Raw genomic sequence first — 27,016 nt, forward strand, 5'->3', positions numbered from 1 at the left:
ATTTTCAAGATCCATTTCAATCTGGCTTCAGGACTAGTTTTGGAACAGAAACGCTTTGGTCACCCTGTGGGATGACCTATGCAGAGAGAGAAACACAGGAAGAGTGCAACCCTGTTGATTCTTTGGACCTCTTAGCAGCTTTCAATGCCATCAGCCATGGTACCCTTCTGGATGCAGTAGTTCTACTCTTACTTGGGTGGTCAATTCCAACAGGTGATGCTGGGGGATTATTACTCTGCCCTATTGCAGTTACATTATAAGGTTCCACAGGGCTCTATTTCATCCCCCATCCTTTTCAAATTCTACATGAAACTGCCAGGAGAGGTTATCCAGGGATGTGGGCTGAGGTGTCACCAATATGTGGGTGACACCGAGCTCTACCTCACCTTTTCACCTAGAACAGGTGAGATGGTTGATGTTCTGAATCAGTGCTTGGCAGGGTAATGGGCTGGGTGATGGCACATAAATAGATTCAATCCAGATGAGATGGAGACACTGTTTGTGGATAGTTTGTCTGTCCAGCTGAGTAGTGTTTCCCCTGTTCTGGAGGGACTTCCCTGTTGTGTACTCTCTCTGAAGGAATAGGTGCATAGCTTGGGGGTGCTCTTGAATCCATCATTGTTACTAAGGTCAGAAGTGGCTTCAGTGGCTCCAAGAGCCCTTTATCAGCTTAGGCCTACTATGACTATCTGGACAGAGATAACCTTGTAACAGGTATTCATGTTCTGGTAACCTCTTTACTGGGGAAGAGCAGAGGGAATTTCCAAGTAGCGCCAGAAAGAGTGAAGCGGCTGGGCCAAAGCCGAAAGGACACTCAGCTGTGGATGGGTCTGGTGGTGCAAAGAAAATCCGATGCTGTAAAGAACAATATTGTTTAGGAACCTGGAATGTCAGATCAATGAATCAAGTTAAGCTGGAGGTGGTCAAACATGAGATGGCAAGATTGAACATCGACATCTTGGGAAGCAGCGAACTAAAATGGACAGGCATGGGCAAACTGAATTCAGGTGACCATCATATCTACTACTGTGGGCAAGAATCCCTTAGAAGAAATGGAGTAGCACTCATAGTCAACAAAAGGGTGGGAAAAGCAGTACTGGGGTACAATCTTAAAAATGATAGAATGATCTCAGTACGAATCCAAGGCAAACCATTCAACATCACAGTAATTCAAGTCTATGCCCCAACCACTGATGTAGAAGAAGCTGAGGTTGATCGGTTCTATGAAGACCTACAACACCTTCTAGAACTAACACCAAAAAAAGATGTCCTTTTCATCATAGGGGATTGGAATGCTAAAGTAGGAAGTCAAGAAATCACCAGGATAACAGGCAAGCTTGGCCTTGGCGTACAAAATGAAGCAGGACAAAGGCTAGGAGAGTTTTGCCAAGAGAACACGCTGATCATAGCAGACACTCTTTTCCAAAAGCACAAGAGGCGACTCTACACATGGACATCACCAGATGGTCAATATCGAAATCAGATTGATTATGTACTTTGCAGCCAAACATGGAGAAGCGCTATACAGTCAGTCAAAACAAGACCTGGAGCTGACTGTGGCTCAGATCATGAGCTGCTTCTTGCAAAATTTCGGCTTAAGTTGAAGAACGTAGGGAAAACCACTACACCATTCAGGTATGACCTAAATCATATCCCTTATGAATATACAGTAGAGGTGAGGAATAGATTTAAGGGATTACACTTGATAGACAGAGTGCCTGAGGAACTATGGACAGAGGTCCGTAACACTGTTCAGGAGATAAATTGATAAATCCATCCCAAAGAAAAAGAAATGCAAGAAAGCCAAGTGGCTGTCTGATGAGGCTTTACAAGTAGCTGAGGAAAGAAGGGAAGCGAAAAGCAAGGGAGAAAGGGGAAGATATATCCAAGTGAATGCAGAGTTCCAGAGAATAGCAAGGAGGGACAAGAAGGCCTTCTTAAATGAACAATGCAAAGAAATCGAGGAAAACAACAGAATGGGAAAGACTAGAGATCTCTTCAAGAACATCGGCGATATCAAGGGAATGTTTTGTGCAAAGACGGGCATGATAAAGGACAAAGAAGGCAGGGACCTAACAGAAGCAGATGAGATAAAGATCTGAATGTCCCTGATAGCCATGATAGTGCGGTCACTGAACATGAGCCCGACATCCTCGAGAGTGAAGTCAAGTGGGCCTTAGGAAGCATTACTAACAACAAAGCTAGCGGAGATGACAGTATTCCAGCTGAGCTATTTAAGATCCTAAAAGATGATGCTGTTAAAATGCTGCACTCAATATGCCAACAAATTTGGAACACTCAACAATGGCCACAAGACTGGAAAAGGTCAGTTTACATTCCAATTCCAAAGAAGGGCAACGCCAAAAAGTGTTCAAACTACCGTACAATTGCGCTCATTTCACATGCCAGCAAGGTGATGCTCAAAATCCTACAAGCTAGGCTTCAGCAGCATGTGAACCGAGAACTATCGGAAGTGCAAGCTGGGTTCCGAAGAGGCAGAGGAACTAGAGATCAAATCACCAACATTCGCTGGATCACGGAGAAAGCAAGAGAATTCCAGAAAAACATCTATTTCTGCTTCATTGACTATGCTAAAGCCTTTGATTGTGTGGATCACAACAAACTGTGGCAAATTCTTAAAGAGAAGGGAGTACCAGACCACCTTACCTGTCTTCTGAGAAACCTGTACGAGGGTCAAGAAGCAACAGTAAGAACCGGACATGGAACAACCAAGTGGTTCAAAATTGGGAAAGGAGTACGACAAGGCTGTATATTGTCGCCCTGCTTATTTAACTTATATGCAGAGTACATCATGAGAAATGCCGGGTTGGATGAATCACAGGTCGGAATTAAGATTGCTGGGAGAATTATCAACAACCTCCGATATGCAGACGATACCACCCTAATGGCAGAAAGCGAAGAGGATCTAAAGAGCCTCTTGTTGAGGGTGGAAGTGGAGAGTGCAAAAGCTGGTTTGAAACTCAACATTAAAAAAAAAACTAAAATCATGGCATCTCGCCCTATCACTTCCTGGCATATAGAAGGGGAAGAAATGGAAGCAGTGACAGATTTTATTTTCTTGGGCTCAAAGATCACTGCAGACGGTGACTGTAGCCATGAAATTAAAAGACGCTTGCTCCTTGGGAGGAAAGCTATGGCAAACCTAGACAGCATAGTAAGAAGCACAGACATCACCTTGCCAACAAAGGTTCGTATAATCAAAGCTATGGTTTTCCCAGTAGCAACGTATGGCTGTGAAAGCTGGACTATAAGGAAGGCTGAGCGCCGAAAAATTGATGCTTTCGAACTGTGGTGCTGGAGAAGACTCTTACGAGTCCCCTTGACTGCAAGGAGGTCAGATCAGTCCATCCTAAAGGAAATCAACCCTGACTGCTCATTGGAAGGACAGATACTGAAGCCAAAGCTGAAATATTTTGGCCACCTAATGCAAAGAGAAAAGTCACTGGAAAAGACCCTGATGCTGGGAAAGATTGAAGGGAAAGGAGAAGGGGACAGCAGAGGATGAGATGGCTAGACAGCATCACTGATGCAATGAATATGGACTTGAGCACACTCCAGGAGAGAGCGCAGGACAGGAAGGCCTGGCGTGCTATGGTCCACGGAGTCACGAAGAGTCAGACATGACTGAACAACAACAACAATGCATTATATGTTGGTTGCCTTTGAAAATGGTTCAGAAACTTCAGCCAGTCCAAAACAGGGCTGCTAGATTGTTAACTTTGGTTATTAGAATGTTTAAAAATGCAATAAATACATACATACTGACTAAGCCTGGACATTATTTGTGGGCTCTTGCATATAAACTTCAGTTATTGGGCAGTTTAAACATATAATTATTAAATAAATATTAAGTCCAGACATACTTTGTGGACCTCTGCATATAAGCTATCCCCCTGAACTGAGATGGCAGCAGCATCTATTAGCACCATGAGGAGTTCTTTTAAAAAACTGTCTGCATATTATAGGATTCTACATGGGTTTGAGGGCTTAGGCACAGGAGATCATGGACTATGCTAGGGGTGCCTTCTCTAAATACAGAAAATCAGGACAGTAGCTATTATTCTCTCTCTGTCAGAAGACTAAATCAGGACCTACACGTAGAATGGAGGGTGGCTGCTGGTAGCAATGGGAAGTTGCTACTTGACTCCCATCCTATTTTTAATGCTAGCCTTCGCCTTATAGTATCTTCATGATGGAGGGCAATGGGGACTGGTGCAACAGTTCGTGCCATTTGCAGATGGGAAAATTTGAGGATTGGTGAAAGCTGCAGTATAACATCTTATAGACCCAGTTCTCACATCATGGCTACCCAGGGTTTGTTTAAAGGTATGAATGAGCAGGAGCAAGCGAGCTGGGCTGGCTTCTGGTCACCTGCCTGCTCCCACTGAGTTAAACAACCCAGGGATGATCCATCCCAGGGTTGCTTATTGAGACATCCAAACCCAGAACTGTGGGTTGCTGGAGGACCCAGAATTAGAACCTATTGTTTGCTCCTGGGTTCTAACTTTGGGTTGCCTCTCCCCCAACAATCTGTAATTCTGGGTTTGGACATCATGATAAACAACATAGGGACAGAGCATTCCTGGGCTGTTTATCTCCACCCAGCTGCAGGAACAATCTGGTGACAAGAACTTGTTTGCTCTCGCATCATTCACAAGAACCCACAGTTTAACGAACTGTGGGGTGCTGTGACATGTGAACTGGTTCAAGGTTGCATATGCTTTCAGACTCAACTGCTACAAGCAAGGAAAAAACCCACCTTATCCACATTAGCAAAAGGCCAAACTTAATGCTGCGCAGGTATTTAGGATTTCTAACTCTCCTAGAAAGTTTTGTGCCACATGTCCATTTTTCAAAACCCAATGCCTAAAATGCATTTTTGGTTAGTCACATACAGGCTTTAAGTTATTTTTTTTTAATCACGACCCAGTTTAATTGCAGAATGCAATCTTCAGTCCACACAGTTACAGCAAGGGGAACACAGGAGAATTAGCTTCATCGAGAAGGAGGAAGGTCATGCTTTGTTATGTATACAGTCACTCAATCCAACTTTAATAAGAATTGGCAATGTGCTCTTATTTGGAGCTCACACAGATCCAAATTAATCCTCTCCCTGTGAGGCTGGAAAAGAATGCACAACATTCTTGTCTGTGTGGGAAGAATGGCTGAAGGTGAAAGCTTACATAGAACATGGGTCCAAGCTATATAAAGAATTTTGTAAGAAGGAAAAGAAGGAACTCCCATTGATGCATTATTCAACAAGAAGTCTGATCCTGCCCACCTCTGATTCCAACAAACTCCCACTTACTAGTTATGATATCTATGCACTACATAGATCCCTCTCCCACTGTAGTGCCAGGAGAGTCATGGCACCAGACATCTAGCTCGAGACAATTCACCTGCGTGCAGCACTAGAGCACTCTGCCCACCCTCACCCACAAGCATTCTCATTATACACTACTATACTTCTAATTTGATTTATTAGAACACCAGGTTCCTGACCAGCTAAATTCTTTTTCTGTTACAAGCCTGAAATGAACAGATTCTGCAGTAGCAGTAAGCCTGTTACCAAGGACACAATATTGATCACAACACATATTATCAACTAGCTCAGTATGATAGAAAAGAACTCTGAGACTCAGGCTAGGCTAAAGGAAATCTCTCTTTTAAAAGAGCTTGCTAGAATAATAAAGAAAGGATTATTTGACACTTTAAGCAAGTTACATGACCGCAAGTTAACCTTGTGTTGTCACCACTTCAAAATCACTTTAATCAGGGGCAGTTTTGTTGGTCTATAGAGCAGCCACTGAACTGCATACGCCCTAAGGAAAAAGTATTTAAGTTGTGCTATATGAACATTTAAAGCAGCTTGGCCTCTGATCGAGGAAACTTCATAATGGAACAGCTCAACTTTAGGAAGTATTTAAGCCAAAGATAGCAAGTTCAATGCTGGTAAGCCCTAAAGACTGCTATGCCCCATGAGCTAATGATTTCAAATTTTAAAGTAGTACTTTTACAATTTGACATTCTGTGATGTTAGAAGATATTCACCACATTACAAAGCATCAGCAACCACTTAATCAAGCATACAAATATAATACGTTGAAAAATTCATTCAATTACTAGTACTGCTGCCCATATAGCTGTATCAGTCTTTTGTGGCAAACTAATCACCTAAAAGGGGAAAAAGCAGCAATAGTCTTATAAGCTACAAACATGTCTCTGCCTGGTGAATATGTATATAATGCAAAGCCAGTGCAAGGTCTCCTGAATTAGGCAATATTATTTTGAGTCACTGGACCTCAAGAACACCTAACAGTCTATTCCATTATTGTCATGCCGCTACATAGTCACTGAATGGATCAAGAACAAGGTTTTATGTATGTACACAGGGTACCAAGGACACGGTGATTACTGTGTAGTTCTGGTGAATACCTGAAATTCAAACTATGCTCTGTGGAGCTGTTTCCACAGCAGTACTAAAGATGGATCAGGGGAGGATTTGATCTCAAAGTTTACATAAACTGGGAGCCCCACCACAGAAGTTTGTCACAAGCCCAAATAAAGCATTATAACTATTATATAATGAAAAAAACTTTATATTTGTGAGAATCCACAGCTCTTCAGTGTCCCCAGTATGTCTTTCCCAAACTTCACAACTGGCAAGATAATCACATCTTCATTGTTGCTATCAGGATACAGAAACAGCAGACAGATAAAGACATGAATTTAGAACATTTCTACAGACCTGTGGCTGATCATTTCATCACCAGCTGGGACTATTATAATGAGACTCTTGGGAAACCTATCAGAGTTGCTCCAAAGGGTTAGGATGAACAAATGTAGAATGACAACCCATTCTTCTATATCTGAACAGTAAGTGAAGCTGTAAAGCTATCATAAACTCTAATGCTAGCAAGAAACTATGTCTATAGAAGTTCATGGTTTTAAGTTTACACATCTGTCTACTTCTGGTCTGTCTCACCTAACTCAAGGTGTGCTACCATGAAACAGAAAGGGGAACGTAACAGGTTTTAATTAATCCCTCCCTTTCCAACAGTCATTTGCAAGATTACAAACTCTAACACTAAATAGCAAGCACCATGCATTTTATGATGCTATTTCAAAAAGTAGCTTAGCAACCATATAAAGCGAATGATCCTGAGATGCATATGTGCAGCAGTCTTTAGCCAGTTCTGAAAGACCAACTGAATCAAAAATTGTGTACCATTGACACTGAGAGGGATCCTAACAGTAAGAAATGATAACTCAACATATCCTGAGAGATTAGAAAGAAAACAGGAACCCATTCACACTGTGAGGGATTCTTAGCAATAAGCACCATGTATAACAACACACTGAAATTAACTGTTAGAAATCAGCGTGGGTCTACAGAGGTAAACAACAAACTCAAGGGTCGCACTAGCAGAGCTACTACTTGGCCATACAACTGAAAGGACGCACCAGACTTGGAGAAGCAGGGAAATATCCAGTTTGGCCAAACAGGAGAAAAATCTGCTCAGTATACAAGGGCATATTTGTCCCAGGCTACATATCTATATATGGATCCCACCCCACCCTGCAAACACACACACACACACTCACACACACACTTATTTCACTAGTTGAGAATATTACTTCTAGTCAAGATTTGTGTCTGCCATTGGTCAAGAACCCTCCTTTGAAAAACTAGAGAGGCTGAATGAAACATTTAGAAAAATCTATTTCGTTTTCAAGATAGTATCATCTGGATTTGGGAAAAATGGTTTCCGGACCCGTTCAATGCTAGGGAGAAGAGAAAGGAGGAGAAGTGAGAATCTGAGGTTAAATGGAGCTGTATTATACAAAATATATCTATGTTGTACGCCAAGAGAAAAACACTTTGAGAATTGATCAAAATTGTCAATTTGCACAACTTATTCAACTGCTATATTTCTTCAGAATTGGGACTTCAAAAAATAAAATAAGAATGGAGCAGAGACTACGAAAATAGGAAGGGACAGAAGCATGCAATAACTGCTTCCTTGTTCCTGGTTCTTCAGCACAATGAACTATTACTTTTCCAGGTTTTCTGTAGTTATTTTACTGTATTGTAAGGGGGGAGGGTTAAATAGTTGTTGTTTTCAGTTATTCTGCAGTTGTACTGCACAGAAAGTACCAGAAACACAGAGTCTGTGATCAATCAAACAGGCTCTAAACTCCTTCACTGATGATAGCAAAATCTTTTTAGATATCAGAAGTATATTTACAAAATTGACAGTACACAATTGAAAGGAAAAAACAACATCACTGCAGAAAGAGGAAACAAAAAAGATTTTCAAGATAACCTATAAAAATTAAAATGTCAGTGCAATTCTGAATATATGTATGGAAGCATAAAATGGGTATAGGAAAGAGTTGAAATAAAGCTCAAGGGAAGGAGATAAAATGATTGCTGGAAGGCACAAAATGGAAGTGGGCAGAGAGGAAGAGTACCACTCCTGTATACTTATTAATATGGTGGCATCGGGAGCAATTCTCTAGTGTAGAATAATTGACTCCACTTGCCTCAGTCTGATACCTACATGAATAGTAGGAATCTGGGCTGGGGAGACAGGGGAGAGAGAACAAACCAAGAACATGCAAAAAGTGACTAAAATTAAAGCAGTTTTTGAAACTGGCTTTATTTTTTTTGCAAATAAAGCAACTTGAACCTGCATGTACGGGTCAACAAACATTGATGGAAGTAGCTAGTCGATGCCTATATGCAGGAGATCTATGAAGCAAGGAGGGAGATTTATGAACCTTCCCCAACCTGTTTCTTTCCCCCACCAGATGACTGGGACCAACTCCCATCAGCCCCAGCCACCAAGGCCAATGGTCAGAAAAGTTGGGAGTTGTGATCCAAAACATATGGGGGCTCACCAAGTTGGGGAAAGCTGACATAACTATCTGAAGGAGGGTTTATAAGTGGTATGGATGTGTTTAACAGGAACTCAAAGAAAACAATATACATTATAGGAGATTTCAACACCGTAGTGTTAAGAGCTTGTGACAACAGTTTTAGTGGGGAGAAGCTTGAAGCGTGCAAACAGACTAGAAAGAAGGGAATGAGAAGACACTGGAAGGAAATAATCCTATATTTGGTATTGTGTGGAAGAGCTAAACATGCCTGGCCTTCTACTTCCTATGTCCAGCTGTTGGGAAGGGAGAGCAGGGGGAGAGAAATGCTGGGACATATTCCCTTCACATCTATCAAAGCAGTTAGGATCTTATCTATTCTGCAGAGAAAACAACCATGAGGGAGCTTTGTGGCATCCATAGCAACCAAAGAACTATGTTTTAGGGGATGGTTATTCCACAACACACTTGCACTAGATTTAGCTGCATCCTGCTCTATGTCTCACAAGAAAGTATTCCTGAATCAAGGTCAACCAGCCAGAGAAAAGCATTGAAGCAGCTTTTGCAAGTGACCCGAGATAAATTCATTTAGTGGACTCCAAATAGATTCAATTCAGCCATCCAACTTGACCTTGAATTTTGCATCTGTGGCTAAAGCCTTCCTTCCTAGTGCCCCAATGTATCTGAGTTTTCCCTGAACTACCCTCCCCACTCAGTTTGGACACAGGAATTCAGATTATACCATTGCAAAGCTGCAGCACTACATTAGCATTCTCCTCAGCATCTCAAATATACTGCTTCAGCAGGATTTCACTGATGCCTTCAGATATGTTATAAGAAATACAAACAAACACAGACCAATGTGAATTGTTCCATGGCAATAGCTTGGGGAGGGTGTGAAGAGGAGAAGTACCACCCTTTATTTAACAGGGAAGAAAGAGTCTTGACAAGGTTCAACCAAGTTTCAAATCTATGGAAAAACAGATATTGGCCAGTATTTTGCCCTCCTTTCACATTTCAGTTCTGTTCTCTGAGCCAACATGGCTGACTAGATTTGATCAATAACAAGTCAATCTTGCCTGTGCAGTTAGAATAAAGTGGAAATCAGGAAGCTGACCTTCAGAAATGAAGCAGTGAGAAGGTACTGCAACAGCCCAATTCCGTGCCTCTGTTTTCTGATTTTACAATCATCCCACACCAACACACATGACATGTTTCTTTCAGTAGAACCCTCCTATATCTTTAAAGCCATTGCATTTAAAGCAGGGATTGGCAATTTGTAGCCCTCCAGATGTTTTGTCCTACAACTCCCATCAGCCCTAGCCAGTATAGCCAACGCTGAGGAATCAGAGGAGTTGTAGGCCAAAACATATGGAAGGCCACAAGTTCCCCACCACAGGGAAAGGAAATATGAAATTCACATATAAAGTTCTGCAGGGTTTTGTTGTACATAGATGACAGTTCAGGCAAGAAAACACCTTTGGTCTGTTAGAATCTGTGACAGGGAAAAAGCAACAGGTGCTACTAATTTTTCTGTATGTTCCTTTGCACCCATTTGAACCTACAAAATAAAAATGCAAAGGATTCAAAAGATTTCTCCCTTTGATTTTTATTATTTTTTATTCCCAGAACAGCTGGGTTCTCGTTTTCTAAATTCTAAAATTAGAAAATCTTCTCCAGAAGAGTGGTTTTTAAATTCATGTATGACAGGTTAGTAAAAAGTTTTAAGGCTAGTAACTTTTGTGAACTTTGTGGTTAGGCTGCTCAATCTTCATCATAACATTGATAGACTACAAATGATTATTTATTTATTGCATTTACACCCCGCCTTTTTTCCTCTTGCAAGGAACCCAAGGCGGCTTACATTATCCTCCTCCTCTCCATTTTATCCTCACAACAACAACCCTGTGAGGTGGGTTGGGCTGAGAGTCTGTGACTGGCCCAAAGTCACCCAGTGAGCTTCCATGGCCGAGTGGGAACTAGAACCTGGATCTCCCAGCTCCTAGTCCAACACTCTTGCCACTACACCACACTGGCTCTTCCACACTATTAAGCACAGCTATGTGTGGGAAGGCAGGCTTGTAACTTTTATGGACTTATCTTTATTCCAAGGATCCATCACCACCCTATGTATATACCTTTTGACATACTGGGAAAACACAGCACATTTGATTCAAAATATACACAATTGCTGAAATGCTACAATCCATAGTCTTTGCACTTTAGAATAAACCTGGAGCTTTAAGAGAGTTATTCTATAATAAATACATAGAGCAACACAACCAGTGGTTATAAGATGGCCTTCTTTGGACTTGAATCTACAGTCAAAACTGATCAGTCTAGCCTGTTCATCACCTCTCTCCTGCAATTTCATTTTTCATCCTTTGCCACATCAGTCACAATGGAGAAAACATTACATAATCAACACTGGATTGCCTGGAAGGTATTCCAACCACTGGATCCATCACCTATTACAAAATCCACAATCCACCCAGGTCAGTTTGTAAAAGTCACATTGAAATCTTTCTGAAGTGAGCTGCATAGTCTAGTTACTATCAGCCCTTATGGCGCATACTGGAAGACCTCAAAACCCCCCACAAATTAATTAAAACCATGTCTTTTATAAGTATGCATGTCCCATTACACATAATGAAGAGTCAAATCTTATTTTCAATCCTTCCCATATAGAAAAGCTTCTGGTTAATTAGCAGAGCATATACTATCTGCTAAACCCAACCTAACAGAATTTAATACTTATGTTAAGATCAGTGCTTCCAGAAATGTATAAACTCGAGCCAGCCAATTTGAAAAAAGCACACTGCGCAATCAACAATTCAGTTAAACTGGTTTGTGGTAACTTGAAATCCGGTGGTCTTGGAATAACACACATAACAATTAGCAGTGTATGCCCACATACTACATATGCCAAGGGCCATGTGACATGCAAGATGAGCCATAGGTTACAAGAAACACTCCACAGTACACAGGAGTACATCTTCTAATTGCTGTAATCTGCAAGGTAAACCTTAGCCTATTGGGTTAACAAGCCAGCTTAAGTACACCTCTAGCTGTTTAAGTGGCCTGCACCCATAAGTCTGTAAGGACAATCCTACGCATGTTTAGACAGAAAAATGCCCTACAACTCCCAGCATGCCCCAGCCAGCATGGCTGGCAGGAGCATGCTGGGAGGTGCAGGAGTTTTTTCTGTCTAAACATGCATAGGATTGTGCCCTAAGAGGCTTGTTTTTTTTATTATAAGCATAAAATACTTTGAGCCCTAGTTTTTACTGATTAAAAACCACAGAGGAATCACATAAGGTCAAAAATATCTGCCCAACACAGAGCTGTGCACCCACAGTCAGCCAGTCCACAAGCATGGACAACTCCCCCTTAGAAAGGAAAGGATCATCCACACTATCCTCAATATCCAGCCTATAGCTGTGGTCGCCACTGTTCCCCTGGGGAGACTAACAACATGTGGGGAGATAACCCTTCTTGATTCCAACTGACATGTGTGAGGCAACACGAGAGTCACAAGACACCATCCAACAGCTAAAGTTCTTGGATCAGGTATGAATGCAAAGGAAGCTATTCAAGAACTTCACAGATCTGATGAAACCTTCTTCCATTTACATTTAAAAACATTTTGGTAGGATGACTTGTCAAGGCAACTCTACTATTAACATCATTTTTTTGTTGTTGGGAAAAATGGTATCTTGAAAGTTGATTTATGTCCATTAGTACATATCACCCTATTGGGGCCGTGGTGGCTTAATGGTTAAGACGCTGAACTGCAGACCGGAAGGTTGGCAGGACAGCAGTTCGAGACCCGAGTGCTGCATGACAGAGTGAGCTCCCGTCTTCAGTCCCAGCTTCTGCCAACCTAGCAGTTTGAAAGCAAGAAATTGCAAGTAGATAAATAGGTACCGCTTCGGCGGGAAAGGTAACAGCGTTCCGTGGACCTCGGTGTTCAGTCATGCCAGCCACATGACCACGGAAGCGTCTTCGGACAGCGCTGGCTCTTTGGCTTAGAAATGGAGATGAGCACCACACCCTAGAGTCAGACACGACTGGTTGGGGACACCTTTCCTTTTTTTTTTTTTTTTTACATATCACCCAGGATTTCACTCCCCTTCATGGATCACTGCCTTGTTGTGGCGAAGGGGCTTGCATAACTCAGTGAAGCCATAAGCTATGCCGTGCAGGGCCACCCAAGACGGACAGGTCATGGCAGAGAGTTCTGACAAAATGTGGTCCACTGGAGAAGGAAATGGCAACCCACTCCAGTATTCTTGCCAAGAAAACCCCATGGAATATACCACAAGGCTAAAAGAGATGACGCCGGAAGATGAGCCCCTCAGGTCGGAAGGTGTCCAATATACTACTGGGGAAGAGCAGAGGGAATTTCCAAGTAGCGCCAGAAAGAGTGAAGCGGCTGGGCCAAAGCCGAAAGGACACTCAGCTGTGGATGGGTCTGGTGGTGCAAAGAAAATCCGATGCTGTAAAGAACAATATTGTTTAGGAACCTGGAATGTCAGATCAATGAATCAAGTTAAGCTGGAGGTGGTCAAACATGAGATGGCAAGATTGAACATCGACATCTTGGGAATCAGTGAACTAAAATGGACAGGCATGGGCGAATTGAATTCAGGTGACCATCATATCTACTACTGTGGGCAAGAATCCCTTAGAAGAAATGGAGTAGCACTCATAGTCAACAAAAGGGTGGGAAAAGCAGTACTGGGGTACAATCTTAAAAATGATAGAATGATCTCAGTACGAATCCAAGGCAAACCATTCAACATCACAGTAATTCAAGTCTATGCCCCAACCACTGATGCCGAAGAAGCTGAGGTTGATCGGTTCTATGAAGACCTACAACACCTTCTAGAACTAACACCAAAAAAAGATGTCCTCTTCATCACAGGGGACTGGAATGCTAAAGCAGGAAGTCAAGAAATCACTGGGATAACAGGCAGGCATGGCCTTGGTGTAGAAAACGAAGCAGGACAAAAGCTAATAAAGTTTAGCCAAGAGAACACGCTGATCATAGCAAACACTCTTTTCCAACAGCACAAGAGACGACTCTACACATGGACATCACCAGATGGTCAATATCGAAATCAGATTGATTATGTCCTTTGCAGCCAAACATGGAGAAGCTCTATACAGCCAGTCAAAACAAGACCTGGAGCTGACTGTGGCTCAGATCATAAGCTTCTTGTTGCAAAATTTCGGCTTAAATTGAAGAACGAAGGGAAAACCACTAAACCATTCCGATATGACCTAAATCATATCCCTTATGAATATACAGTGGAGGTGAGGAATAGATTTCAGGGATTAGACCTGATAGACAGAGTGCCTGAGGAACTATGGACGGAGGTCCGTAACATTGTTCAGGAGGCAGCAACTCAATCCATCCCAAAGAAAAAGAAATGCAAGAAAGCCAAGTGGCTGTCTGATGAGGCTTTACAAGTAGCTGAGGAAAGAAGGGAAGCGAAAAGCAAGGGAGAAAGGGGAAGATATACCCAACTGAATGCAGAGTTCCAGAGAATAGCAAGGAGGGACAAGAAGGCCTTCTTAAATGAACAATGCAAAGAAATCGAGGAAAACAACAGAATGGGAAAGACTAGAGATCTCTTCAAGAAAATGGGAGATCTCAAGGGAACGTTTTGTGCAAAGACGGGCATGATAAAGGACAAAGAAGGCAGGGACCTAACAGATGCAGATGAGATTAAGAAGAGGTGGCAAGAATACACAGAAGAACTATACAGGAAAGATCTGAATGTCCCTGATAGCCATGATAGTGCGGTCACTGAACATGAGCCGGACATCCTCGAGAGTGAATTCAAGTGGGCCTTAGGAAGCATTACTAACAACAAAGCTAGCGGAGATAACAGTATTCCAGCTGAGCTATTTAAAATCCTAAAAGATGATGCTGTTAAAGTGCTGCATTCCATATGCCAATAAATTTGGAACACTCAACAATGGCCGCAAGACTGGAAAAGGTCAGTTTACATTCCAATTCCAAAGAAGGGCAACGCCAAAGAGTGTTCAAACTACCGCACAATTGCACTCATTTCACATGCCAGCAAGGTGATGCTCAAAATCCTACAAGCTAGGCTTCAGCAGTATGCGAACCGAGAACTACCGGAAGTACAAGCTGGGTTTCCAAGAGGCAGAGGAACTAGAGATCAAATCGCCAACATTTGCTGCATCATGGAGAAAGCAAGAGAATTCCAGAAAAACGTCTATTTCTGCTTCATTGACTATGCTAAAGCCTTTGATTGTGTGGATCACAACAAACTGTGGCAAATTCTTAAAGTGATGGGAGTACCAGACCACCTTACCTGTCTCCTGAGAAACCTGTATGAGGGTCAAGAAGCAACAGTAAGAACCAGACATGGAACAACCGAGTGGTTCAAAATTGGGAAAGGAGTACGACAAGGCTGCATATTGTCACCCTGCTTATTTAACTTATATGCAGAGTACATCATGAGAAACGCCGGGTTGGATGAATCAGAGGTCGGAATTAAGATTGCTGGGAGAATTATCAACAACCTCCGATATGCAGACGATACCACCCTAATGGCAGAAAGCGAAGAGAATCTCAAGAGCCTCTTGTTGAGGGTGAAAGTGGAGAGTGCAAAAGCTGGTTTGAAACTCAACATTAAGAAAACGAAGATCATGGCATCTGGCCCCATCACTTCCTGGCATATAGAAGGGGAAGAAATGGAAGCAGTGACAGATTTTACTTTCTTGGGCTCCAAGATCACTGCACACGGTGACTGTAGCCATGAAATTAAAAGACGCTTGCTCCTTGGGAGGAAAGCTATGGCAAACCTAGACAGCATAGTAAGAAGCACAGACATCACCTTGCCGACAAAGGTCCGTCTAATCAAAGCTGTGGTTTTCCCAGTAGTAATGTATGGCTGTGAGAGCTGGACTATAAGGAAGGCTGAGCGCCGAAAAATTGATGCTTTCGAACTGTGGTGCTGGAGAAGACTCTTACGAGTCCCCTGGACTGCAAGGAGGTCAAATCAGTCCATCCTAAAGGAAATAAACCCTGAGTGCTCATTGGAAGGACAGATACTGAAGCTCAAATATTTTGGCCACCTAATGCGAAGAGAAAACTCTCTGGAAAAGACCCTGATGCTGGGAAAGACTGAAGGCAAAAGGAGAAGGGAACGGCAGAGGATGAGATGGCTAGATAGCATCACCGATGCAATGAATATGAACTTGAGCACGCTCCAGGAGAGAGCGCAGGACAGGAAGGCCTGGCGTGCTATGGTCCATGGGGTCACGAAGAGTCGGACACGACTGAATGACTGAACAACAACAGGATTTCACTATCTATTCAGTTTTAGGTCCTAGGCTTTAACTGTACACCCTATATTTCTCTAAGCAACACTACAATCAAGTTGTTCTTGAGGCTTTCACAAGTAGTACAACTGACCATGTCTGAGTTAGACACATGCTTAAATTTAAGGCAACTTGAAGGACCAACCAATTACATCCAAGAAGCTCTGAATGTCTCCCTCTGCAGTACTCTAAATCCTCCCCATGCACACAGCATGTTACATTATCCTTCTATGAGACATTGAAGCCAATGGTATATTACAATCAGTTTGTTTATGTGACTATGACCTCAAACGGACTGTAATATACCAATAGCAATAACTGCAAGTTGGCAAGAGGAGTGTACAATATTATTGGCATTCCCTTTAAAACTTTGGTGAGGGGAGGCAGGTGCAAAGGAGGGGTGCCAACAAGACTGGATTTTATGCTTCCTCCATAATCTGAGATCTCTGATCAGGGAGAGGGTGTGCCATATATATATATTTCTCATGTGTCCAGTACAAAGGTACATGGTCATGGAAATACACCTCAGAAGCACTAAGTAAGTCCAAAGTATTACAAGTCCTTTCCCCCTTTTGTATATATGAGGCCTCAAACATGGAAAAGGCCTTTTCTGTTCCACAATCACAACAGATTATTTTCACCCTAAGGAGATACAAGCTTCAAGAATGCAAGACTTGGAATGGTTAAAACACAGCAGGAAGGAATTTCCTCTACAAGTTGTTAAATAACAGAAATTATTAGCACATGAACTCTTCTGCACCTTGCCACAAGATACCTCTACTTGTTTAGGGCTGTCAAACATAAGGCTGTAGGTTCATAACAGGCCTTTTAAGACATCCCAACGTGGCCAATGCCCTCCACCCTGACATACTCCACACAAGCAAAATAATCATTTTCAAGGATATTATGTATGTGGGGTAAGCAGTCATATACCTTTTCTGGTAGCTGGGTTTTGGGAGGACAAAGATGCTTGCTGCTGAGGCCCATGGGCACTGCAAGGCAAATGTATGTTCGTACATTTTGTTATCATATTTATACTATTAATGTTTAAGAATAGAATTTGCCAAAGCTGAAAGGGAAAAAAATCCTAGTTTTCCAAGTGTTGCTTTGTATTTGAGGTGGAACTGATAAGATTATCATCACATTCAGGTGAAATTAGCATTTTTAAATTGAACTGTTATACTTGTGGCCTCTGGGCACCAAGCTTCGCCCTGCAACCCATTTCATTTACTAGCTGAATAATGCACAAAGGGAACAGAGCCCCTCAATCATCAGCACAAAAGTGTTTGACTTTCTGAAAGTGCGACAAAAGTTTTCAAACGTGAATTTAAAGAAAATAAACTCTTATCAAATTTAATTCTGCTTCAGTTCAGTTATCAATAGGGAAATGCTCATTCACCCAAGAAAACCTCCTCTGCCTCTGGAATGTTTGACCTGTACTTTGTTCAGGTTTAAACTCAGAGCCCTGCAACACAAACCTAGGAAGGATACAATGTTCAACCGAGTAGGACTTCCTAGAGCAAATGATCATTTTGGCTGTATCTACCTGTGCACAATTCAACAGAGTTCACAAATACAGCTCCACTAACAACAGTTACTAGGGTGGCTGTAGGAAGACAGATTTTGAAAATACTAAACTAGATAAGAGCACAAAGCAAAAGTAGCCATTGCCTAAGAGAATTTCCACTAAATAACACTTAGGACGTGCATGGGGTGTTTGGTGGTGCTCTGGGCAGGCATGCTCAATGAAGAGTTAAAAGCTGGTCAAGAGCATATTCCTGGTAGCACAAGAGCCCAAACCTCTATCTGAAGTTTGGACAGAGTCAAGCAAGAACCCCATGCAGGGGTTTGTAAAGGAGTGAATACATCAATCCCGTACTACTATGCTGATAATGGCAATACAGAAGCACCCATATGTTTGTGAAAGAGAGGTGGGATACATATTACTATGAAATAACTTGGCTTGAATAATGGCCTTAGCAGGCACATATCTACAAAGTAGGTGCCCACAGTCCAAAATCAGAACATGCAGTGTCAATGGGGAAAGAGAGTACCTTTTTCTCAGGAGTGCTCTGATACAGGGCAGCATCACAGATGCATGCTGGCCCCATATTATTTCTAGCCAGTGGTGTGGATGGAGGGGAACCACAACAACCAAGCACTACAAACATACAATTCCAGTGCCATGTGCGAACAGATCTAGTCCCGTCAGAGATTGCTAGACAGAAATGCCTTCCATGCGGAGGAATAGGGATAAAGATCTAAGCTTTAGGCTGCTGCGAAATTGTTCCTATGAGCACCGCCTGGGCCTGACGTGCCGAGCAACCGCGTCCTAAAGGACCTTCCCTTTCAGCTGTTACACCTGCCGGCTCGAGGCTCTCCCGGTGTCGAGACAGCCCTGGGCAGAATCCCGCACATCACTTCCTCCTCCTGGAGCTCCTACTTCTTTCTCATCCCGCGCCCTCCCCCACGGCCGCTCCTCCTCAAGTCCGTCCGTCCGTCCTTCCTTCCTATACCCCTCCGCCCAGAACCTGTTTCAGGGTCACGTCTCAGCCGCAGGACACGCGAAAGGCCGAGAGAGAAAGCAGTTCCCACGGGCATGTGCAGAGTGTCCCCCCGCCCGCTAGCGCACCACCCCCACTCCCCCCTCAGGGGTCACGAGGAGGGGCCTCCCCATTCAGAGGGCATGACTTTCAGGGGCGGCTGGCTCAGCCCGCACGCCGCGGATTTCCGGAGCCGAGCCGAGCCGAGCCGAGCCCTGCCCCGGCCCACGGAGCGCCCGCGAGCGCGCCGCTCCGGCCACCGGCCCCGCACCTTCTTGGGCGCCTTGGTGAGCGTGGACATGAAGGAGTATTTCTCGGCGTCCTCCATCTCCTTCGCCTGCTTCCGCTCGTCTCCGGCGGCCGCGTCCGGCACAGAAGACATCCCGAGGGCGCTGGGGCCGCGGGGGCTGCTGCGTCCACCGGGCTCCCCGCGCCGGCTCCACGACCTCCCTCAGCAACCGCCAAGACTGCAGCCGCCGCGCTCCGGCGAGGGGCGGCGCCGGAGGAGTCACGTGCGCCGGCACGCACACTTGGGCTCGCCCACGAGCCGCTCTCACGCCCAGGCCGGCCGCGAGACGCCGCACGGAAGGATCTGGCGCTGACGCCACCACGCAGTCTCCATGAGGGGACGCCAGCGCCACCTGGCGGAATAGCCCGAAGTGGCCGTAGGCGAAATCTGCGTTTCGTTGCTATCGGAGCTCCCTTTTTCTCCCTTCCGCACCCGTGCCGGCTGAGGGCCGTACTGCATGCTTTTTCATTTTTTTTCTCCCTAGTGAAAGGTTGTAAATCAGTAGAGCTCAGGAAGGGTTAATTATGGTTTTGTGGTTACAAAGCCATCATTAAGAATGATGGTTTTGATGGTTAGTGATGGTTTTGTGATCTTGGTAGCAGATCATAAGGGGAAAAGAACAGAATATTTAAAGACTAACACATTTGTTACGAGACAAGTTTTCATGGACTCTTTTAGCTTATGCCAGAATACATTTATTAGTCTTTAAACTGCCACAAGACTCTGTTGATTTTGCTGCTGCAGATGAGCTCAGCTACCCCTGTGGAGATGTAAGGCCTGAGTTCCAACATTTATTCCCGTACCTGGAGAGAATGACGTAAATAATATAGCTCCTGAGCATAAATAGAATGCTGCCTAACCACAACCTATACCTACAGGTCTAGTAGTAGGAAGAGCTGCTTTCAGGTCATAGGGTGTAGCTTCCACGCAGTCTCAAGCCCCTCTCCTACTTGCTTTATATTAGAAATTAAGTATGGCTCAAATCTCACCCTCTTATATTAAAAACCAGATTACTGTTACCCACAGGGAATGCCATTTAGATTAGGGAGGATGGGAGGCAGTAAAGACCAGAGGAAGGACAGGGAAAGAGGTGAAGAGTAAAACATTCTGCCTCCACTGAACTTCTACTATTTAATATTGTTATGGGTTTTGAGTAAGTCTGAACGATTTCTCGAGGATCCCCACCCCACCCCCACCATTCTATGAGTCTGGTTGTGAATAGAGATTGTGTAAAGCAGAAAGTCTAGGTTGCATGGAATTAGAGATTCTGGCACACCTGCTCTAAATTGCCCCTGGATTGGTCCAAATAACATAGGTGTGGTTCTTTGAGGATCTGAGGTAGAATACTAGCACCCACTCAAATGTTGCAAATAAGGAGTAAAATAACATATGCTAAATGCTTATTTAGTCCGGAGGGCTCTCGCTTGAAGCCAGAAGCGAGAGCCCTTGGGGCTCCCCCGACGCCATGGGTAAGTGAAAAACAATAGCATCTCATGTTGGCCTCCCACTTATTCTACAATTGCAGAAAAGTGGCATTGAGCAGGGGGTTGGACTCGATGGTCTTATAGGCCCCTTCCAAACCTACTATTCTATGATTCTGTGTTAGAATGGGTCAAACTGGCTGGGCAAGTTTAGACCTGCGAATTCTAAACTTTTGTTATGGAGATTAGTTGAGTGGTGCCTGTCCTCAAAGATGGCCAGAGATAGACTGTTCTGGAATGTTATCTTTCTCTAGCCCCCTTCTTAAGGAATGTGCTAATTGAACCTGGGATGAGGACAAGAGAAGCAAGCTAAGTGTGTGAATGTGTAACATTCAGTGCTGGGAGGCAGAGGATGATTTTGGTCTTTGCAGAAAATTCAATGGAACTAGAAGATCAAACCAGTCCATACTCCAGGAAATAAAGCCAGACTGCTCACTTGAGGGAATGATATTAAAGGCAAAACTGAAGTACTTTGGCCACATCATGAGAAGACAGGATATGCTGGAGAAGATGCTGATGCTAAGGAAAGTGGAAGGCAAAAGGAAGAGGGGCCGACGAAGGGCAAGATGGATGGATGATATTCTGGAGGTGACGGACTCGACCTTGGGGGAGCTGGGGGTGGCGATGGCCGACAGGAAGCTCTGGCGTGGGCTGGTCCATGAAGTCACAAAGAGTTGGAAGCGACTGAGCGAATAAACAACAAAATAGGTTCCCCTAGAGGATTGGGGAAGCTGGGAGTGGCGACGGCCGACAGGAAGCTCTGGCGTGGGCTGGTCCATGAAGTCACGAAGGGTCAGAAGCGACTGAGCGAATAAACAACAAAATAGGTTCCCCTAGACATCTAATGGGGAACAGGAGTCTGTTGGAGTGTTAATGCTGTGGATGCAGGGTGGCCCATCCATAGAGGCAATCTAGGCAGTCACCTAGAGCGCCAAGTTAAGCGGGGTGCCAAATTCAAGGGGAAAAATACAAATTAAAACAAACAAAATAACAAAGATGTCATTATTTCAGTTCCCGTGTGTGTACTGAGGGAATATAGTTGAGGTTGTGAAGGTGAGTGAGGGACCACCTGAATATAGGAGGGCTAAGCTGCTGCTCCCAGTTGGAAGCAGGGAGTGAGCCCCCCCCCCGAGCAGCTGCTTCCTTTGCCCTCAGAGGGCTGGCGGCTGGCACCTTGTTGGCCATGTCGCCCCAAGAATGCAACTAGGACTCTTCTTCCAGGGACCCTTCTTCCAGGGCTGTGCTCCTCTCCTCTATTGTTTTTAGCAGATCCTCTGTGCTGATACAGTGCTTAATTTAAACACACACACCATTTGAGGTGTGTTTTATTATAGACGATAATATTTCTGCTTCTGAAGTTGCAGGGGGGGGTACTTCTTCATTAAATGGAAAATAGGGGCAAAATGTTTCCCAGTTTACCAAAAAACCTCAGCCTAGATCTGCCCTTGGCATTTGGGGGTGGGAGTGCCAATTGCATGGTTCACCTAGGGCGCACTTGCTGGCAGCTAGTCTATGTTGTGTTCATCTTATGTTCAGCTTATATACATTTATAAATACCTACATCTGTAAGTAAAACTGATATCAGAGAAATGCCACTAGTCTCCAGTGACCTCCTCCTAAGGAAATGGAACCCTGAGTAAGTGGTGGAACCCCTGAAACTTCTCACTGTTCAGAAGTGGGGCGCATGTGCATAACAATATTATTATATTCCCTCAGTTTCTATTGTTCAGCCATGAGTGCTGATGCTTATGTAGCCAAAACACTTGTATGTCCCCATACAAGAGGGAGGTATCAGCGGGCTCCCTGGAACGGTAAGATCATAGAATCATAGAATCATAGACTAGTAGGGTTGGAAGGGGCCTACAAGGCCATCGAGTCCAACCCCCTGCTCAATGCAGGAATCCAAGTCAGAGCATCCCTGACAAATGGCTGTCCAGCTTCATCGTGAAGGCCTCCAGTGTGGGAGAGCCCACCACCTCCCCAGGTAATTGGTTCCACTGCCGTATTGCTCTGACACTCAGGAAGTTTTTCCTGATGTTCAGTCGGAATCTGGCTTCCTGTAACTTGAGCCCATTATTCCGTGTCCTGCACTCTGGGATGACCGAGAAGAGGTCCTGGCCTTCTTCTCTGTGACAACCTTTCAAGTACTTGAAGAGCGCTATCATATCTCCCCTCAGTCTTCTCTTCTCAAGGCTAAACATGCCCAGTTCTTTCAGTCTCTCTTCATAGGGCTTTGTTTCCAGTCCCCTGATCATCTTTGTTGCCCTCCTTTGAACCCTCTCCAGCTTGTCTGCATCCTTCTTAAAGTGTGGTGCCCAGAACTGGACACAGTACTCCAGATGAGGCCTAACCAGTGCTGAGTAGAGGGGAACTAGTACTTCCCGGGATTTGGAAGCGATGCTTCTATGAATGCAGCCCAAAATAGCATTTGCCTTTTTTGCAGCCACATCACATTGTTGGCTCATATTCAGCTTGTGATCGACGACAATTCCAAGATCCTTCTCGCTCGTAGTGTGGTTGAGCCACGTATCCCCCATCTTGTAACTGTGCATTTGGTTTCTTTTTCCTAGGTGCAGAACTTGGCATTTGTCCCTATTAAATGCCATTCTGTTGTTTTCTGCCCAGCACTCCAGTCTATCCAGATCACTTTGAATTTTGTTTCTGTCTTCCAAAGTATTAGCTATCCCTCCCAATTTTGTGTCATCTGCAAATTTGATCAGCATTCCCTGCACCTCCTCCTCCAAGTCATTAATAAAAATGTTGAAGAGCACTGGGCCCAGGACTGAGCCCTGCGGTACCCCACTCGTTACCTCTCCCCAGCTTGAGAAGGTCCCATTGATAAGCACTCTTTGGGTCCGATTCTGTAGCCAACTGTGGATCCACATGATCGTTGTTTCATCTAGCCCACTTCGAGCTAGTTTGCTCATCAGGATATCATGGGGCACTTTGTCGAAAGCTTTGCTGAAGTCGAGGTATATGATGTCTACAGCATTCCCACGGTCTACAAGGGAGGTGACTTGATCAAAAAATGAGATCAGATTTGTCTGGCAGGACTTGTTTTTGACAAATCCATGTTGGCTTCGAGTAATCACTGCATTGTTGTCAAGGTGCTTCCAGATGGATTGCTTTATGATCTGCTCCAGAATTTTCCCAGGGATTGATGTCAGACTGACTGGTCTGTAGTTCCCAGGTTCCTCCTTTTTACCCTTTTTGAAGATAGGGACAACGTTAGCCCTCCTCCAGTCATCTGGCACTTCCCCGGTCCTCCATGATTTCTCAAAGAGAATAGACAGCGGTTCTGAGAGCTCTTCTGCCAGTTCCTTTATGACTCTAGGATGCAGTTCATCTGGCCCTGGAGATTTGAACTCATTCAAAGATTTGCAAAAATACAAAAAAATTGTTGGAAAAAACCCTAAGTGGGTGAAAAAAACTCCACCCAAAACAGCCCAGTGAGCACTAAGCATGCTCAGTAGCCACATAATTCTGATTGACTCTTGGGGAAACATGGAAAACTGGGTGGTAAGGGGGAGTGGAATGGAGTATCCTGAAGTAGAGCATGGCTGACTGAGTGGAACGCTAAACTCCACACTGCAACTTTTGTAGCAGGTCCCATTTGTTAACTTATAAAGCACCTAAAATTTACTACGCTATGTACACAGGGAAAAAGGAATGCGCTGGGAAGAAGAAGAAGAAAACAAGCAAGTTCAGACACCATTTTTTAAAGTGTACATAGTTGTTTTTATAATGACCAGCCTGAATGGAAAAAGTTCAGGGAGGATAGGATCCAAATAGCAGCTGGTTTCTAAGCCAAGTGAAATGAGTGGGCCCCACTGCCCACCTGTCCCTCTAATGCAGCCAAGCTGAATGGCTTGAAATAGCTGCCCGCAGAAGGATCTGAGAAATGTATGCTCTCAGGACAAGGAGGGGGCACATTGCCCATTAAAAATCCAACACTGTATTTTTCTAGAAAAATCACTCTGTTTTTCTAGAAAAATCACTCTTGCAGGAGCAAGTCAACAAAAGTGTGCTATAATGCTTAGGGCGCAATCCTATGCATGCTGGCTGGGGAATGCTGGGAGTTGTAGGACTTTTTTCTGTCTAAGCATGCCATGGATTGTGTCCTTATTGTGACAAGAACTTTTGATATATGAAGGGGGAATGAGACGGTGACAAGCATGGGTTGAGGTGCACTGGAAGATGAAATGCTAACAAGAGAGAAGTAAAGATGAAGAATAGAAATACCAAACACATCCCAGAACACGGCCTGGAGCGGCATTTTAGCTGCCTTCAGCACTACTGTTGGGGGAAAGGTGGGATATAAATTTAATAAATAAATAAACGTCCAAATGGGAGGAAATGTCATTTATTTAGCACCAACATTTTATTTATGATTTATTACATATCTATACCATGCAATAGCTGAAGCTGCCTGGGCAGTTGACTAAAAAAAAAAAAAGTACAATGTACCAAAAAAATGTACAACATCCAATGTAAAAACAAAACGTAAACACCTAAAAGAAAATAGATTGAAACCAATGTAAAAACCAGCAGTGATGCTAGATCCAAAAAGCACTGACAGTTTAAAAAAACAGAATGACTAAAATGCCTGGTAGAATAAAAAGGTCTTCATCTCCTGGTGCCAAAAAGACCAAAATGTAGGCGACAGGCAAGCCTCTCTGAGAGGGCATTCATGGGGTGGGGTGCCACCACTGAAGCGGCCCTTTCCTTAGTAGCAACCCACCTCACTTCATTTGGTGGCTGTTTCCTGGAGGAAGGCCTCGGAAGATTATCTTAACGTCAGGTATATATTGTGGTAAGTCCTGTACAACTCATAGATGTAATGTGGGCTTATGTAGTCTACATGCATATGTACACAAAGTACACCCTAACAACATTTTTCCTCTTTCACTGACACCTGCACAAACCCTGATTCATCAGCAATAGCACAATACCCCTGTCTGTCTGCAATGGGAAAATTGTGGCTGGTCTCCCACCCACCCTCTGGTTTTGCTATTATTTTTTAAGTCTCCTGGTTGGATTGTAGTCTAACTTGTGGGGGTGGGGTGGGGTGAGGGGGCAATTAAACGTGAAAACCCAAAAGTTCACAAAGCAGTGAAGGAGAGGAGTTGCATTCACATGTTAAAATATTCTAATGGGAACAAAATATACTTCCCTAGATAGCTCGATATCAAATAGTCATGTAATTGATTTTAATGGGTTCAGGAAAAAAATGGTCTAGGCATGTGGAGGAAACAGTGCTCTTCTACTCATCATTAATAACCTCAGGGAATATCCAGTAGGTGCCCAGGACGCTCGAGAAGCCACGCCGTCCATAGCAAGCACAATAGCCGTAGATATGCTATCTGGGAAGTATAGCGTTTCCCCAGGTTCATCTTGCCGGGATAATTCTGCAACAGACTTATGTTTAACAAGTGAGCATTTATTTATTGTATGAAAAACTGAATGCAAAAAGGTCCTGCATGAGACGATCAAGCCAGGGTGGAGAAAAATGTAAGGGATGGGCAAAAGGGTAGAGGGGAAGGACCATGGGAGAGGGAGGCAGTGCAGAGAAAGGGAGGTATAGGCTATGGCGATCCAAGAAAATACCTTCTTGGTGTCTAGAGGACTAGGAAAAGGAAAGTAGCTTGACAAATAGGGAGATGCTGAAGGGCTAACAGAGGCAGCTGGCCTGCAATGAAGCCAGGTGAGATAGTTGGTTCAGGTAGCTGATCATAGGTGTTGTTAAAGCTGAGGGGTAAGAACCAAAGAACAGCTATGCTGGATCAGACGAGGGCTCCATCTACTCCATTATTCTCTTCCCACAGTGGCCAACCAGCTGTCTGCAGGAAACCCACAAGCAGGACATGATTGCAACAGCACCCTCCTGCCTGTATTCCTGAGCAACTGCTGTACAGAGGCATACTGTCTCTGATGCTGGAGGTAGCCTATAGCCATCATGACTAGAAGACAGGGGTGTTGAACCTCAAGTCCATGGACCAAATCTGGCCCACCTGGAGGTGAAATCTGTCCCACCCACTGTTTCCCAGATGGCTTCATCCCTTTCCTCCAGCTACTGATCATTTGGTGGTTTCCCAGCTGTCGCAGTTTTGAAATGCCTCTCCTAAGGCTTTGTTACTGACAGTAAGAGCTTTATGCTAAAATATGCTGGTATTTTTAGTATTCTGACCCTGCCCACCCCTAGAATGTGCCCCCACCCCAGAGCTTTTCCAAAACTGAATTCTGCCCTCAGGCGGAAAGAGGTTTGACACCCTGCTTTAATGGTAGCAGAACAGGAGACAGGGAGATCTGGTCTGTGGGACGCAATCTACTGGGAAGTTTTTCTGTGAACAAGGGTAAGGCTGTTGTGCAGCTCAATGATGATGGCTCCATCATCAGTGGGGCTGTACATTTATGTATGTAAGTATGTATGTATGTATGTA

At 44.0% G+C, this 27,016-nt stretch overlaps 1 protein-coding gene across 1 annotated transcript in view; it reads right to left on the reverse strand.

The window, feature by feature from the left end:
- The window catches only part of AHCYL1 (adenosylhomocysteinase like 1), an 81,470-nt gene extending 59,709 nt beyond the window's left edge, over window positions 1-21,761 (reverse strand). Inside the window, exons 1-3 of the mRNA XM_084851651.1 lie at window positions 21,750-21,761; window positions 19,078-19,447; window positions 17,197-17,255 (exon numbers count right to left, since the gene is read on the reverse strand). Of these exons, the coding sequence (XP_084707777.1) occupies window positions 17,197-17,255; window positions 19,078-19,447; window positions 21,750-21,761 (441 nt within the window). The remainder of the gene's footprint in view (window positions 1-17,196; window positions 17,256-19,077; window positions 19,448-21,749) is intronic.
- Window positions 21,762-27,016: the final 5,255 nt, after the last annotated feature.

This window comes from Heloderma suspectum, chromosome 4, assembly GCF_057233095.1.
Source record: "Heloderma suspectum isolate Gila_16-S chromosome 4, 16-S_ref, whole genome shotgun sequence".
In the NCBI taxonomy this organism is placed as follows: Eukaryota; Metazoa; Chordata; class Lepidosauria; order Squamata; family Helodermatidae; genus Heloderma; species Heloderma suspectum.